This window comes from Micromys minutus (genome assembly GCF_963924665.1).
Source record: "Micromys minutus genome assembly, chromosome: 16".
In the NCBI taxonomy this organism is placed as follows: Eukaryota; Metazoa; Chordata; class Mammalia; order Rodentia; family Muridae; genus Micromys; species Micromys minutus.
In genome coordinates this window covers 10978901-10994750 of record NC_137985.1, presented here as the reverse complement: position 1 = coordinate 10994750, position 15850 = coordinate 10978901, and the positions used below count along the sequence as shown (strand labels likewise).

The following is a 15850-nucleotide window of genomic DNA, read 5'->3' as shown; positions in this document are numbered from 1 at the left end:
ATACTTTTGCTCCTGTCAACACCCTCCCCTTCTTCACCCACCGGTCCCTTCCCATTGCTCTCAGAGTGTGAACAGCATCTCAGCCAATGGCCTGAAGGATAGTGGGGAGAACAGAAGTCAGCGGGACTCACTGGTGCCTCGAGATAGAATCATCAACTCTAGATTTTTTTAGAATGGTAAGACTCAGTTACCATGGTAACGTGGGTATGGCCATGCTTATTGTGACCACACTGTCACAGCCCTCTGTAGGCTCACAGCCCTGCAGTCCTTGGGGCAAGGCTAGCCATCCGAGGGCGGTAGACCCTTGCTGAGGCCGCCCACGCTGCCCACAGAGGAACCCAGCTCTCAGGTATCTGATGAGTTTCGGAAGCTGATGGTACCCAGCACAGTGGAGCTGAGAAACTGGGTGTCTGCAGGGATGGAGGAGACAACAGTGACAATGCCCAGCCTGGTTGGAACCTGAGAGTTCTTGTGGGCAGCTGGTACTGGGGGTCCTCAGAGGACCTGGGCAGAGGTTGGTGCATAACCTATAAAGCAGAGCCTGGAGAAGTCTGGAAATGGTGGGAAAACCAACTGTGCCAAACCCTCTGTGGCAGAGCTGAGTCTGAACTGAGTAAATTACAAAAGTTAATTTATTAGTTATATGTGGTTTCCTGGCTAACTCCTTTTTGAATAGATATAGACATCTCAAACAATTCTTATCAAAAAAAAAAAAAATATTCTCAGGTGATGAATGAAGAAACGAGGCCGGAAGTGTTGAGTAACTGCCCAGAGTCATTCAGCCATAAATTGTAGAGCTGAGCCTGGAGCCTGGCAATCAGCATCCCATTCCAGTCACTGCGACCACCCTTCACTCTGCTGTGAAATCTGAGATGGCAGAGAAAAGAACTGAGTAGAGGCAGAACCGCTCTAGGGGTGGGGTGGGGGCGGGGCATACATCTGTCTTTGTTTACACATCGCAAGGCCTCAGGGTCTTCTGCTTGGACAATCACCCTCTAACCCCACCACAGCAGGCTGCTGGCAGCTTAGAGGCCTGATCCCAGGGTGGGATTTGCATTTCTGGTGACATTTGAGAGAAAAAGTTGCTGTGTGAGGGCCTTAGGGCTCTGTTCCGGGCTTCATGGAGTCCTTGTTAAAATTCAGTCTCTGCTAGTAAGGCTCAGTCATCCTGAGTCACAGACCTTCAGGCAGGTCCATACAGCATTCTGAGCCCAGGGTGTGTGTGTGTGTGTGTGTGTGTGTGTGTGTGTGTGTGTGTGTGTGTGTGTGGTGGCAGTGGCCAGGTGATAAGGAGTTTCCAAAGGAAAGTCCCTCTCCTTGGTTCTTGTTTCCTACATGCCTTCAAATTCTTCAAAGGACCTGACCCAGCGGGGTTTCAAACCTATTTTTACAACCGGAAGCATATTTTCTGAACAAAATCATATGTAGTCACTGACACATAAAACGTGAGAATGACAGTGTTTGGCCTCTGCTCTGCCTCTGAGGGCCACAGTACAATTTGCTCTGGCCTGGGCTACGATCTGGGATTTAGTACCCACAAAGCTTTTCTTCTTCTAGCTGTGCTCACTCAGCTGTTTGGGGTGACGGCTGGGGACTTCCCCCACCCCCTGTTTGCATTCCTCCTTAGGGGAGAGGCAGGAAGATTGGGAAGTCCAGCCTGTCAGCACGAGGCAGGCAAATCACAGAAGGTCAGCGGCTAAGGTCTTACTGCGGTTATCAAAACACAAAGATTTCCCTTGTGGTGCCGCAGGGCCAAGGAGAAGCCGATCTTGGCGGAGAAGGAAGGAGGTGGCCATTTCTGGTGAAGTGAACAGCAGCAGGCCTTCCTGGGGACTCGAGTCTTTATAGCCCAGGACTCTCTCCTGTCTGATTTCCCTGCCAGTTGCTCCAGCCTCTTCACTCCTCTGGACTACTGATGCTCTGTATCTTGCATACTCCCTGGGGTCGAACAGAGAAGCGGCTCTATTACCCTGGATGTCCTGTTTGAGTATGTCCATTTCATAGAGAAGGGCTCGGCAAAGGAACATGTGGAGTCTTACCAAGAAAAAGCCAGGCCTAGAGAGCAGGCCTCTGCCTGTCCCTGCCCCAGGCACACCATGTTGACTGCCAAGGTGACCTCTTGAGGAAGCCATGCCAATGTAGACAGAGAGGCATTCAGGAAGGCTCCATGGCTTCTTTGAAAGATCAGTTCTCCCTTGGATCCAGGATGCTGGGGTGAAGTGTGGGACCACAGAGTCTGCTGCACATTAGCATCCGTACCATTCTTCCTGGGCGCTGTGCTTTTTAAAAGCTTGGCTGTGGATTTCAGTTACTCTAAGTGCATTTGCCCCTAATCCCAACACAGGCTTTTCTGTCTGGTTTCAGTAGGTCCAGCTGAGCGTGAGCGGGAAGTGTGTGAGTTTCCTCTGCAGGGCCCTTTCTCTGTGTGTATTTTTGGAATCATTTTTCATTCTGGTTCCTGTCTGCAGACATCTTCTAGGAACATCTTGACTGAGCTTCTTTCCTCTGCTATGGTGTTGAGTGCTGAGCCTTTTAAAGCTTTATCTTTGTACCAAACTTAGCGAAGGGACTGGGGGAGGGGCTGGACACTGCACATTGGTTGTACCTTTTAAGGGCGGCTTGCTTTTGTTAGCAGCTCTCTTGTGCAGATACTAGGCATTTTAGAGACCTTCTTAGTGTTTTACCAAAATGAATCCTTGCAGTTTGTGCCAAGAGTAACAGTTGTGGAGTTTTTGCTTTGTTTTGTTTTTCAGGTGTGGAATTTCCTACCCCACTTACAAAGTTCATTTATTTAAATTTATAAATTTCTCAAATTTATAAATTGAGGTTTGGGGAGGGAAGACCAACTGTGTTTTCTTCCTCCTTTTCATCAAGGGTCTGAAGAAAGATTATGCTAAAAGGAAAGGACATTAAACCCTAAGGAGGAATGTCACTTGGGTCACTTTACCCCAAGAGGTAATCAGTCATCAATTAAAACAAACCTCTGGGTGGGTGGGCTTGTGTTTGTCCTTGGCATCTGGCGTCTGTCATCCTATTCTCAGATTTGTGGATGGGAGACAGGCTACACATGAGAAGATGTGCTGTTGCCAAAACCACCAGCAGCACACTGTCCTCGGCAGGGGCAGGGGCACCGTAGTTGTCTTCAGACACACCAGAAGAGGGCATCAGATCTCATTACAGATGGTTGTGAGCCACCATATGGTTGCTGGGAACTGAACTCAGGACCTCTGGAAGAGCACAGTCAGTGCTCTTAACCTCTGGGCCAGTTCTCCAGTCCCATTGCCTTTAATTTAAAAGCAGTCTTTATTTTGTGTGTAGAAGCACAACTTAGCCTTTGTGTCCATCACACTCAATTTGTTTTCACAATTCATATACACATTTGTTGGTTCTATGAAACGGGTTTAAGGCCAACCTCTGACTCAATGTGCCCTTCAGGTTGACCTTCAATTTGGAATCCTCCTATCTGAGCCTTCTTAGTCATGAGCGTACATGCTTGAGACACCAAACACAGTTTTGAATATGTTCCGAAGATAACTTCCAGGGATATAAAAATCTGGGCTGTATTTCAGGCTACAGAGGGATTGGGATAGAAGGGAAGTGGACTTTGTCCATGTGTGGGCTGAAGTGTCCTTTACGTGGATCTAGAGATATAGTCTTGTCTAATACAGATTTTAACAGCTTTGGAGAATAAATAATATTAAGCTATGAGGAGGGTTATAAGCTACCTTCTAGAGACCTGTTGGATTTGTCTTGTATGGGGGTGACAGTGACAATGGCTGTGAGACACATCCTTAGTCTACTTTTATAGAAACCCTTGCCCAAGCCATGGAAAGATTCTCTTTCCTGCTTTCTCCAGATGTGTCCAGCTTTTCAATACTGCTGCCCTTGAATTAGGAGCAGGGGCTTCCTCTTGCTGACCACAGGAGCCTGGACAGCCACCCTCCACGTGGGACACAGGAAGGTAGCACTCTGGAGCGCTGTGAGCCCCGTGCAGGAGAAGGAAGATTTAGGAAGATTTAGTCAGCACTCAGCTGACAGACACCACACCCGCTTGGCTTCTCCCAACAATCTAGTGAGAAAAGTACTGTTTTCAGGAAGTCGAGCCTTTGCATGAGAGTTGTCATTCCCGAGAGTCCCCATTCATAACTGACAGCGGAGGTGTAAGCCCATTGACTGTGCAGTGTTTATTAGAACTCACTGATGTGCCAGAACCATCATTGTATAGAGTAAGTACTTGCTGTGTGGCCACAGGAACCTGCAAGGTCCTCTGCAGTTGTTACAAAGTGACAGGAAAGGGCTAGGGAGCCGGTGGTTAAGTGCTTGCCAATCATCTGTGAGAGTCAGAGTTCAAATTCCAAGAACCCACCTAAAGGCTGGATGAATCAGCCTGCCATGATTCCAGACTCAGAAATCCAGACAAGATAGAAGAGCTCCAGAGAAAACTACTAGTGAGACTAATTGTACAGTGAGTTCTGGGTTTGACTAAGAGACCTTGCCTCATTGAATAAGGCAGAGGGGTGATGGAGGATGCCTGCTGACATCAGCCTTAGGTGCACACGCATGTACACACACACAGACACAGACACACCCATGCAAAGACACATGAGCATACACACACACACAGACACACAGACACACACATACTCACTGACACATAAGGAAATAGAAAGAGAAATGGAAGGTAGGGAAATAGTCAGAGTCAGCATCAGTCCTCTCTGCATCTGCAGATCTGACACAGCCTTAAAAGCACAGCAAATTCCCAATGAACAGCCTTGTTTGTTAGGGATGGGATGTCTCTTCATAGTCAAGACTGGCCTCTAACTCATAATTTCCTGCCTCAGCCTCCAGAGTACTGGGATTACAGGCATATACTGCCATGCCTGGCATAAACACCCTTTCAGTTACCAAAGTATATATAATGTTTCCATCATAAAACACAGAAAATTGGAGCCACATAATTCCAGAAAAGTTCTTTAGTAGCAAATATTGAAACAAGGAAAATGTGTTCTCATTAGCTTCCAGCTGACTGGGGAATGCAAGCAACTGAAGCACTGGGAGGAAGGGCCTTGGTTTGCAATCCACACATTTAAACAATAAATCAAGCCCGCTGCGGATTAGAGCAGTTTGGCAGGACAGCTTGGCAGGCTCCAAATCTAATCACTCTGTGGAACATTTGTTACACCGTATTTCCATCAGCTTCCCATTGCTATAACAAAGCACTGGAGACTGGGTAGTAAATAATGAAAGCTTCTTTGCTTCATGGTTCTGGAGGCTGGGACGCCCAAGTGAAGGTTGTAGGCGTGTGCTCAGTATCTGATGATCTTCTTGCTGCACCCTAACATGATGTAGGGTACCACATGGAGACACAGCATGAGTGTCAGCTCAGATTTAGTTCTTAGGAAGCCATGAATGTCACCATGGGAGCCCCACTCATAAGTTCACCAAATCCTAATTACTTCTCAGAGGCCTTCTTTGTGAACACAAGAACCTGGGGGTCATAATTCCAATACACGTGTTTTGGGTTATCATATTTAAACCATAGGGAAGGCTGTTTCCATGCAGCAACACAAGCCAAGGGCCACTACGATCCCTTAACTGGAATATAGATTATGCTGACTTCTTTCTATAACGATAACTAAAACTGGTTAGTGAACAAAGAGATCCCATTAGCACATCATATCCAGCAAGAACCAATACCTCTTCGATCTTTACAGCAGGTCACCTCTCCCCTTGGATTTCCTGAATTAACTTGTGCCCTGACAACAACCAGTTATTAGGTGACATGATCATATTTTATAGAAAATAAAGGCTGATGGGGGGTAGGAAACTGGGGGTAGCCACCAGCAAGTCCCAGACACCAGGAAAACAAGAGGCTCTCAGGACCCAACAGGGATGAGAGTAGCTGAAATGCTCAACAAAGGGGAGGAAGAATCTGTAGAAACCACATCCAGAGGTTAGGCAAGGTCCCCTGGTTGGGGAATGGGGCCACCCACTCATCTCCAAAATTTTAACCCAGAATGGCTCCTATCTAAAGAAAATGCAGGAGCAAAGTGTGGAACAGAGATGGAAAGAAAGGCCATCAGGAGACTGCCCTACCCTGGGATCCATCCCATATACAGCCACCAAACCCATTGTGGATGCCAAGAAGTGCTTGCTGACTAGAGTCTGTTATAGCTGTCTTCTGAGAGGCTCTGCCAGAGCATGGCAAATACAGAGTCAGAGGCTCACAGCCAACCATTGGACTGAGCACAGGGACCCCAATGGAGGAGTTAGAGAAAGTACTGATGGAGCTGAAGAGGTTGAAGAATAACAGTATCAACCAACCGACCCCCTCAGAGATCCCAGGGACTAAACCACCAACCAAAGAGCACACATGGAGGGACCCATGGCTCCAGCTGCACATGGAATGGCATTGTCTGGCTTCAATAGGAGGAGAGGCCCTTGGGCCAGTGAAGGTTCGATTCCCCAGTGCAGGGGAAAGTCAAGGTGAGGTGGGACTGGGTGAGTGGGAAGGAGAGCACCCTCATAGAAGCAGGGGTGAGTGGATGAGATGGGGGTCCCAGAAGGGAAACCAGGAAAGCGGATAATATTTGAAATGTAAATACACAAAAAAAGTAACACAGAAACTTGTTGACCAGCTTGGGAGAACAAAAGGAAGAATGACTCTAACATTTTTTTTTTGATGAATTATTTTGTAAATGGGCAGCCAAGAAAGAAAATGGCACCTGGAGAGAGAAGTCGAAGAAGTGAGAATTAACACAGGAATCAGCACCTTCAGTGGGAACAGCCTGGGACAAAGGAGAGCGTCAGTTTAGATGGAAAGGGGGAAACCATGTCAATTGGGTCTGTCCTCAGGGGAACCGGCTTTCTATCAGGACAGGTGGTTCATTCGTAAACTAAGAGGGCAGGAGGGAAAACGAACCAGAAAAACATGGAGTGGTTGCTAGGCTGGATAGCAGAGGAAATTTAGATGTGAGGATATGAGAAATGAAGGTTCCACTTCATAAGAGCACCAGAGACCGAGAGTAGCCAAAACTGGACAGTTTATATTAAAGTGTTTCCAAGTCCTGCATGAGACCCCGTGGCAGGCATGCTGATTGAGCCCAGACAACAGAGCTGAAACCCCAGCAATGAGCCCCTCCTGCCTCTGATCTTTGGCTGTATCAGGAGGAGATGACCTTATGTGGCATCAGGGGTTGTCTTTCTTTTTGTCATGCGTGTTTGCGTGGCTCTTAACAAACCTACTGAAAGAACCTCTCAACACTTTAATATTGTTTAATTCACACTCGCCAGGTACATGACCTCATCACATCTTCAGGGCCATTAGTCAACTCTGTTAATTTTCTACCTTAAACTTGCAGTTTGAGACTTTTGATGAAGGGAGAATTTGTGTGAACATGTGCATGCACTCACATGTGTGTGTGTGTGTGTGTGTGTGTGTGTGTTGCATGTGTGTGTAGGAATAGCTACAGTGGTGCACATTAGCAGGGCTCTAGAGTTTCTGACTCATTTGTAACTAGACATAAGTGGACTTGAGACACCTTTGAAAATGAAACATTAGTTTTTTATTTGTGACAAAGGGACAAATAAATTGAGAAACGACCACAATGAATCTGAAACTAAGAAAGTCAAGATGGGAAGGAGGTTATGAGCACAGGAGGTGACAGAAAAGACCCTGGGATGGTTCATTTAAATTCTGATATAGACAGGGAGACCAGATTAAATAAAGGAATGCACTAGAAAGGGAGTCGATGTCAGCGGAAGAACCGAGTGCTGGGCCTTCCCATCAGGGATGGTGTTACTAACAACAATGGAGAGCAGGTCAGTAATGAGAGAGAACGGCAAAGAGCTGAGCAGAGGTGAGCAGAATCCACTCTTCTAATGGAAAAGTCCAGACTTCTCCCGGGAGTGTGGCTGGCGAAAGTGACAGCAAGCCAGACGCTAATACCTTCGAAAGATGTCGTCAGAATCACTCAAGGGTCTGTGCATGGCCAAAGTGAGCAGGAACAACATGAAACATGACCTGTGATTAAGGAGGCCAAGGTCAGACGGCAAAAAATTCAAAGTCACCTTCAGTGAGGAGGTGAAGATAGAAACAAGCAGTCTTGCCGCTGCCGAGGGCACGTGGAAGGATCGTGGGGTTTGTGTGGAAGGGGTGGAGCGTCGTGTGGAAAAGCTCATGCATATCAGTTCTTGAATTGGGAACTTCCATCATCAGTAGCAGGGCAACGGTCTCTAGAGGATGGAGTGATGGCTCAGGAGCGGCTGCCTGGGTGGGGAAGGGCAGCCTCTTCCCCTGCTCTATGAGAAATGCAGGCTGGTGCCTCCAGTTTCCCACAGTGTTATGTAACCAAAAGCTGAGCATGGGAAACCAGTCCTGACTGTTTACTAGGTAACTCTTTGACCCAGACACAGGACCTCCTGGACACTCCAGCTACTGCTCTGGTCACTTGAAGCCCATGGAAGGTGCTAGAAGCTTTGAACTGCCAACTGTGGGTTCTTCAAGGAAGACAAAAGAACCAGGCTCCCTCCCTCCCCCATATCTCATCCCATTCTCCGTAACTGCTGGTAGAAAGAGGGGACCGTCTGCTGTGGGGCTCTGTCTGTGGAGTGTCTCAGGCAGAGCCATCAGTCACTCAATGGGGAAATACAGTGTGTCTACACACAGTGTGTCTACGTTCAGATGAAAACTTCTGCTTCTCCATTTTACTTGAAACCAATGAAGGTGTGCTAAAGAAAGAGGCCATCCTCAGTCTCTGCCTCTCATGACAGGAAAGTCTGACTCTGTTCCAAGTTACCAAGCCTCTGCTTCTCAGCCCCTGAACTGGAGACCAAATTACTTCGCTTATTTAAACCAAGTGGTCTCTTCCGGGGAGAGATTAATGTTCAGGCTATAGAGCTGGAATGCAGGTTAAAAATAAGGCTAGGTGGAGGAGGGCATAGAAGTCGGCCCTGCCTACTTCTATGATAGTGTCCAGCTCTGAAAGTCCTCCCGGGACCCCCTGGGCTCTGGGAAGAGTGCAGACCCAATGCAGAGGAGCAGGGCGAGCAAGTCTCTCATTTTAAATAAATGAGCAGAAGGATTAGGGTGCTGGAGGACATCCTCTGTCAGGGAATGGGGAGTCAGCGTGTGTCTCGTGATAGCCATGGTAACCTAGCAACGGGGCAGGGATGCAGGCTGTGGGGCCGGTGGGCGCAGCTCACGTCACTCCTCACAGCTGCTGCACATCCAGGAGCAACAGCGCTTCCAGGAAAACTTTGGGATGTCGGCACCAGGCTGGTGGACATAGAGATGTGCCTCAGATGCTGTGGACAGATGATGGGGTTGCAGCCCCACTCACTAGGAGCTGCGCGATCCCAACAAGCAAAAGTTGATGCACACTGAGGGCTTCAGGATGAGTGCCCCTAGGTCGCCGAAGGGTTCCCCAAGTTTCTTTACTGAGTTCTCACATTCAGTGGATTAGGCGGACTGAATCTCTTCTGGATTCAGGTTCACTGAGTCTAATCGCTAGAAAGAACCTTCAGAGAGCTCTCCAGAATTCCTGATTTATTGGCCCTGACTGGTTGCAGAGGCTCAGTTTTTGTTTTCTGCTTTCCTTCTTCCCCCAGAGAGTGACTTTGTGGACACCGCTCCCGCATCTTTCAGCCCGGAGGAGTTAGGTAAGTCTGGCCTTTCCCCCATTCTCCCCACTATCAGAATTTCTCTCCAGAACCACGAGGTTGCACAGGGAATAGGGTTGGAAGATGGCCGGAGAAAACCAGGAGACAAACCTGCAGGCTCAGTTCTCTGGAATTGGCCTCTTCTCTTTACGCCACTGCCCGGAGCATTTTAGGGACCACTAGCGGACATGTGCTGCCTTCAGATCAATTGTTACTTGTAACACTGCAGACTTCCACATCTGCAGGGCTTCTGTGAGCATCTTGAACCCCTGCCCAGGATGTTGCTGGTGTATGTATCTTTCTTGCCAGGTGACCAGCAGAAGAAGGACTCTGTAAGGGTATATTCTTTCTCTGGAAGATGCCCTGTAGTCATTAAATTACAGGTCTGAGGGGCACCCTTTCTCCCTGTGTTCGATTATTTAGAGAGTGGAACCTTGCATTCTCCCATGCCTGTGGCTGTTAGAGATGCTTGCATGGTCTGTGGATAGAGACAGAGACAGATTTTCCTGTGTGCCGAGAAGGCAGTCTTGGATCCCTGCTGGCAGCCTCACTTGGTGGCCTGGCCTCTTTTCTCTTGCTCTGTGTTTGTTCAGTTGCTAGCAGCCTGGTTCGTCAAGGCTCCTCTGGTTGTTGTCTTATCACTGGCTCAGACCCCTGCCATGAAATAAACGATTTGAGGGGATGAGGTAGCGTTAACAGAGAAGAGAAATTACCCACAGAGCCAGAGACGTACGTGTGTGTGTGTGTGTGTGTGTGTGTGTGTGTGTGTGTGTGTGTGTGTGCTGGGAGGCAGGGGGACTGCCTTGTCCTGGGATAATATGTTTTAATGGAGCACCATAGCACTGGCAGTGAAATTCCACCTGAGCCACAACTTGCATTTACTTCTTGAAGCCAAGCATTCAAACTAGGTCAGAAAGGTAGACATGGTGACTCATGGCTGAAATCCTAGCACTTCAGATGCTGAGACAGGAGGATCACTGTGAATATGAGGCTAGTTTGGACTACAGAATGAGACCCTGTCTCCAGAATAAGGAAATATAAAACACTAAAAGCAACCAGCCAAACAAACAAAAGGTCTGGTTACCAAGGATGCATCCTGAGATGGGGGAACGACTTGTCTACGCTGAAAACTGGTTCACACAGGTTGGAAGGCAGCTGCATCTCTGTAGAATCTCAGATCAAACGCTTGAGCAAAGCTGATTTTCCAGGCACAGTGGTGGAACCTCTGTATAAACACAAGTGACATGTAAGCCACTTTGCAGACGTGGTTTGTTGGAAGGGGCTGGGTCATGTTTTTCAGTCCTCTAGCACTGATGACAGTCATGCCCCAATGCAGAGTGTGGGGGATGCTATCCAGCCCTTCCTGCTGGAACTGTGCAGGAGCAACGGCAAGACAGGCGCTGCTTGCTCAGAGGAAGCCTGCTGTCCAGCTGTGGGCTGCCTGTGCTACATGATGTTTTGTCTCTGAGCCCAGGTGTGCCCCCCAGCTTCATGTCTTCTGGAATTAACAGACTGGACTGCCCTGCCTAGGCATTAGTAAAGAGGGGCAGCTTTTCAAATAGGCAGTCAACACTAAAAACAATGTCTTTCCTTCCCCTCTTTATATAGAGTAAGAAAATAACCTTTCTTCTTCAGCATTCTTGAGAGACAAGACTAGTTTTCTCAGGCAGAGATGAGGGTGGCTTTTCTGTAACAGTAACAAAAGCCATCTGCAAGGCTGGGCCTTCTGAGAACAGAAATGTATTGGTTCTGATTACGCTCTCTGGAGCCTCCTGCTTCCCTAAATTGCTGTTAGGGGGCTGGAAGCTGAAGGTGTCTGTTGGATGTGTTTGTGCTCCAGGCTAGTTGGTGCTCCTACATCTCCCAGGGGGTTGTCTTCCCTGACAAAACTGCTCAGTGGTTCGGTCTGCCATTATTTCCACGTGATTCAGGTCTGAAGGAGTTCTTGTTTGTCCTTCGGGAAGGGGCATGACAAGTTTCTGGCACCATGCTCAGGCACAGCAGGGAAAACACCCCTCCTAGAACAATGAGCTGGCCTAGCAGCTGTGCTTTCTGGTGCAGAGGTCCAGCCCTGGCTACAGTATAAAGGGGTAGAGAGAAGCTGGAGGGAAATATTTCTCTACCCACCACCCTGTCTACACTCACCAGGCCAACTTCCAAACCGAGGATTTTTCCTACCATGCAGATCTCACCTGGCTGTCCTACCTTCTAATTCAGTCCTGCAATTTCTGACCAGTGCAGGGTCTGGGGTTTAGTCACACAGGGCTGTCTCCTCTTTAGTTGCCAATTGCAAGCAGTGGCTCTGCACTTCCAAATGGAATCACTTGACTACAAATTTAAGGTTCCCACAACCGCGTCCTCCAGTTCAATAATAGCCAACAGAACTCCAGGGAACGCTTTGGTTGCGTTTGTTAGGATGTTATAAAGCATGTGGGTGGGCAGTCAGATGAAGAAGCACACAGGGCAAGCCATGGGAAATCCTAACACACGGCCATCCGTCCTGAAGAGTTAGGGTATACTAACTCCTAACATGGGGAGGTGATGGCTGACACGGTGTCTCCAAATTTTATTTAGTGTTTTGTTAGAGACGCTCCATTTTTGTGTTGGTGTAATAGGCACAGTCTTCAGCCAGCGGTGACTGAGATCGTGTTGTTGTTGTTGTTGTCGTTGTTGTTGTTGTTGCTGCTGCTGCTGCAATAAAACACCATGGCCAAGGAACCCAGAGGGAAGGATTTATTTGAGCTTACAGTTCTAGTTAGGGAGTCCATGGTGGTGGGGGAGGCACGGCAGGAGGCTTCTGGAGCAGGAATCTCAGAGATCATATTTCCATCCACATGGAGAAAGCAGAGAGCCAGATAGAAGCAGGGTGAGGCTGTAAACTCCCAACCCCACCCCCGGTGACAGTGGCATCCTTCCTTCAGCAAGCCTCCACTGTTAAAGGCTCCATAACCACCCTATGGATGGCGTCACCAAGTATGCAAGTACATGATTCTGTGGCTGTTATTTTTTCATTCAGACCACCTTAGTCAACTGACCTCACTTCCCAGAAAGTCAGGTTGGATTCGGGGAACCGAGAAGATCCTTATCCAACCCAAAGTTTCCAGCTTCTAAGATAGTATTGTTCCTCTGACAGTAGCCACCCCTGGTAGCTGCGTAGGGACTTTTCAGCTTGCAAAAACTAGTCTGATTAGAATAAACATGGGAAGAGATTTTTGACACCTCCCAGGAAGTTCCAAGAGCTCTTAAAAGCCCTGTGTCTGCAAATGGAGTGAAGACTGAGCGCACATTCACAATTTCATATCACACAGACTCACAAATGCTTGGGCTGATTTATTTTTTATTTTTGTTGTCCATTTGAAAGCTGCTTATTTACTACATTTGAATGGTGGAATTGCTTTTATGAAATGTTTCATCTAGTAACTAAACTGTTTCATTTCTGGATGTGAGTTGGGGGTGGTGATGAGCTCAATGACTTATTTAGTATGCTGTCCCTAGAGCAGTGTGTGGGGTGGTTTCCATCTGATGTCTCTGCTGACAGACCCACTGCTTTTTAGCCTATGATTAGAAGTCATCTCAACCTCTGAAATTTTATAGAAATCTGCTAACAAATTAAGAGTTAATCTAACTGTTACAGAAGGCAGGATTCTCTAGTACATGAGATTTAGTCACCCAAACAAGAATTTTTAAAGAGAAAAAGGACTGTTACCCAAAAGAGTGCAATGATGGGGTTGCAGCTACCCCCTCCCCTATTCGGCAGTCTTTTCCTTGGAGGGACACTGCCTTTCTATAGCCTTCCTATAGGTAAGTTAGATGACTCTTTGTGAGAGAGAGTAGAAAGAGTGTGTGAGACTTGGAACCATCCTATGCCGGGGTCTGAGAAAGAATGCATTTGATGAAGGTTGGGACAGTCTGGGGAATATGACCCATGGTGAGGAAGCAGAGAGCAGACAGGAAATAGTCCCAGGTTATCAGACTTCAAGGCACAGTGACAATGAGGTTCTATCCCCATGACATTCCAAAACAGATCATTGGGACCTAGTGTACATACATGAACCTGTAGGCACCTTGCACATTTGAACCACAGCACTTTGCTTAATTACCTCCCAGCGGTTCTCCTGTAGACTAGGTCCTTAGTCTGACACAGGAAGACTCTCAGATACACACCCTCCCACCCACTACAACATTCTAGCTGTGTTGGCAAGCTCAAGAATTTCCTTAGTTCCTTCTGCCTGCGTGTCCTTCTTTTCTTCTTTCTCCCCTGTAACTTGGATCCATTTTCCAACTGTTGCTATGTCTCAGTTATTTTTCTATTGCTGTGAAGAGACACCTTGACCAAGGCGACTAAGAAGAAAGAGTGTATTGGGACTTAGAGTTTCAGAGGGTGAGTCTGTAACCATACCAAGGGGGATGGCAGCAGGCCGACTGACATGGTGCTAAAGCAGTAACTGAGAACTTACATATGAACCACAATCAGGAGGCAGAAAGAGTTCAGGGGGAAGGAGACCGAGAGATAGTGACACACCTCCTCCAACAAGGTCACACCTCCTAATCCTTCCCAAACAGTTGCACCAACTGGGGACTAACCATTCAAATACACGAGCCTTTGGGAGCTACTCTCATTCGAGTCATCATAAAACCGTTCTTGACCTTGACTGAACATTAACATTAAAATTATTTCAAATCCTGAAATCAATCATATTCTTGAATTTCTGCAATACAATCCTTGGAGGGGAGAAGAGACCCAATAATCAAAGTTGTTTTGCTTTGTACCGTCCAATGTGCATTCAATGTTGACATCACTGTGCATTTTGCATGCAAAGATGGCGGTCCCTTCAGCTTTACAACAGTTCTGGTCATAAATTAATCTTTGGCTTTCTCTTTCTGTAGTTCTAGATTTCTAAGATTAATTTCCCACTGGATGCAAAAGTATCATGAGATACCACTGAAGGTGGTAACCGGGACATGTGATTCTTCATTTTTATTGTACTTTTGATTGGATTAAGAGATACTTAGAGCATTAGCAAGCATATCTTTGGATGAGTCTGTGAGAACATTTTAACATTTCCAGGAATGATTGATTAGCTTAGGGAAGAGACCTGCCCTGAAGGTAGATAGTACCATCCTGTGGGTGGGGTCCCTGACTGAATCCAAAGGGAGAAAGGAGGAAGCTGGATGGGTTTTTCCTGCTTCTCCACAGCTAAGATACAAGCAAACAGCTTCAGCCAACAAGTCTTCGCATCATGAGGGATGGACTACATCCTGAGATGTGTGGTGACAGAGGGGACTGAATTTTTGATCTATGACCTACTGGATTTCTTCTTTATTCATCCCTTGGGATTATCCAGTTTATTCTGTACCTTTCAAACTGAAAAGACTCTAACATACTAGCCTGCAGGATACTTATTTTAGGAAAAAAGAAAGGACAATGTGAAGAACCTAGTGACATGCAAAGCAAACTGTCCCCCTTTCCCTGTTTCCTAATTGCTTGTCCTGTGTGGTGACTTCTTGCTCTGGAACCTTGAGTGAGCGCCTTTATTGTTTCCTGGTCAGGTCTGGTGAACTGCCCTGAGAGCAGAAGATGAGGTTCCTGAGACTGGACTTCTTGGGAGCCATCAGCATTAACTCCCCTGTGGGCCAGTGTGTCATGAGAAAGGGTTTTCTTGTGCTATTCTTGCCTGCTATATCCAGGCAGGATGTGTGGGACCAGTTAGGGGGAAACGAGATAGCATTTGTATAACTTTCTTAAAATAGGAACTTAAATGTTTATCCACCACAGCATCTTTCTCAGATGAGGAAAGTGTTTGGAGCTCTGTATAAGAGCCTGCATGTTTGGTTCAGGACAGGCTAAACCCCAGTGCCTGCAGCATAACACACCAGAGTCCTGTTTCTGGCTTCTGATTTAGCACTGGGATGTTCAAAGGCTCTCAGTCCAGGTTGCTTTCCTCCCTTGGCTTCACCATGTGTAGGGAGTCATAAACTCCACTGGATTTTCTGTATCCATTTAACAAAGAAGTAAGTCAGGAGTGTTAGGGGCGCTCACTCTTGACAATTCAGATCCATCACCTCACAAAAGGATAGGCTGGCTGGACGGTACAGGAGGAACAGGGCATCTCATACACAGATGGCCATTACCTCTTGCTCAGTCTGTGGCTTGAGTCTCACTTTGACCACACAAGCTTGGCATCTTTGT

General features: G+C 47.3%; 1 protein-coding gene across 2 annotated transcripts in view; it reads left to right on the top strand.

Annotated features, from left to right (window-relative positions):
• The window catches only part of AMOTL1 (angiomotin like 1), a 117506-nt gene that overhangs the window by 17344 nt on the left and 84312 nt on the right, over window positions 1-15850 (top strand). For both annotated transcript variants that reach the window (XM_080930097.1, XM_080930096.1), the window contains exon 3: window positions 9610-9660. In XM_080930097.1, coding sequence (XP_080786223.1) covers window positions 9610-9660 — 51 coding nt within the window. The remainder of the gene's footprint in view (window positions 1-9609; window positions 9661-15850) is intronic.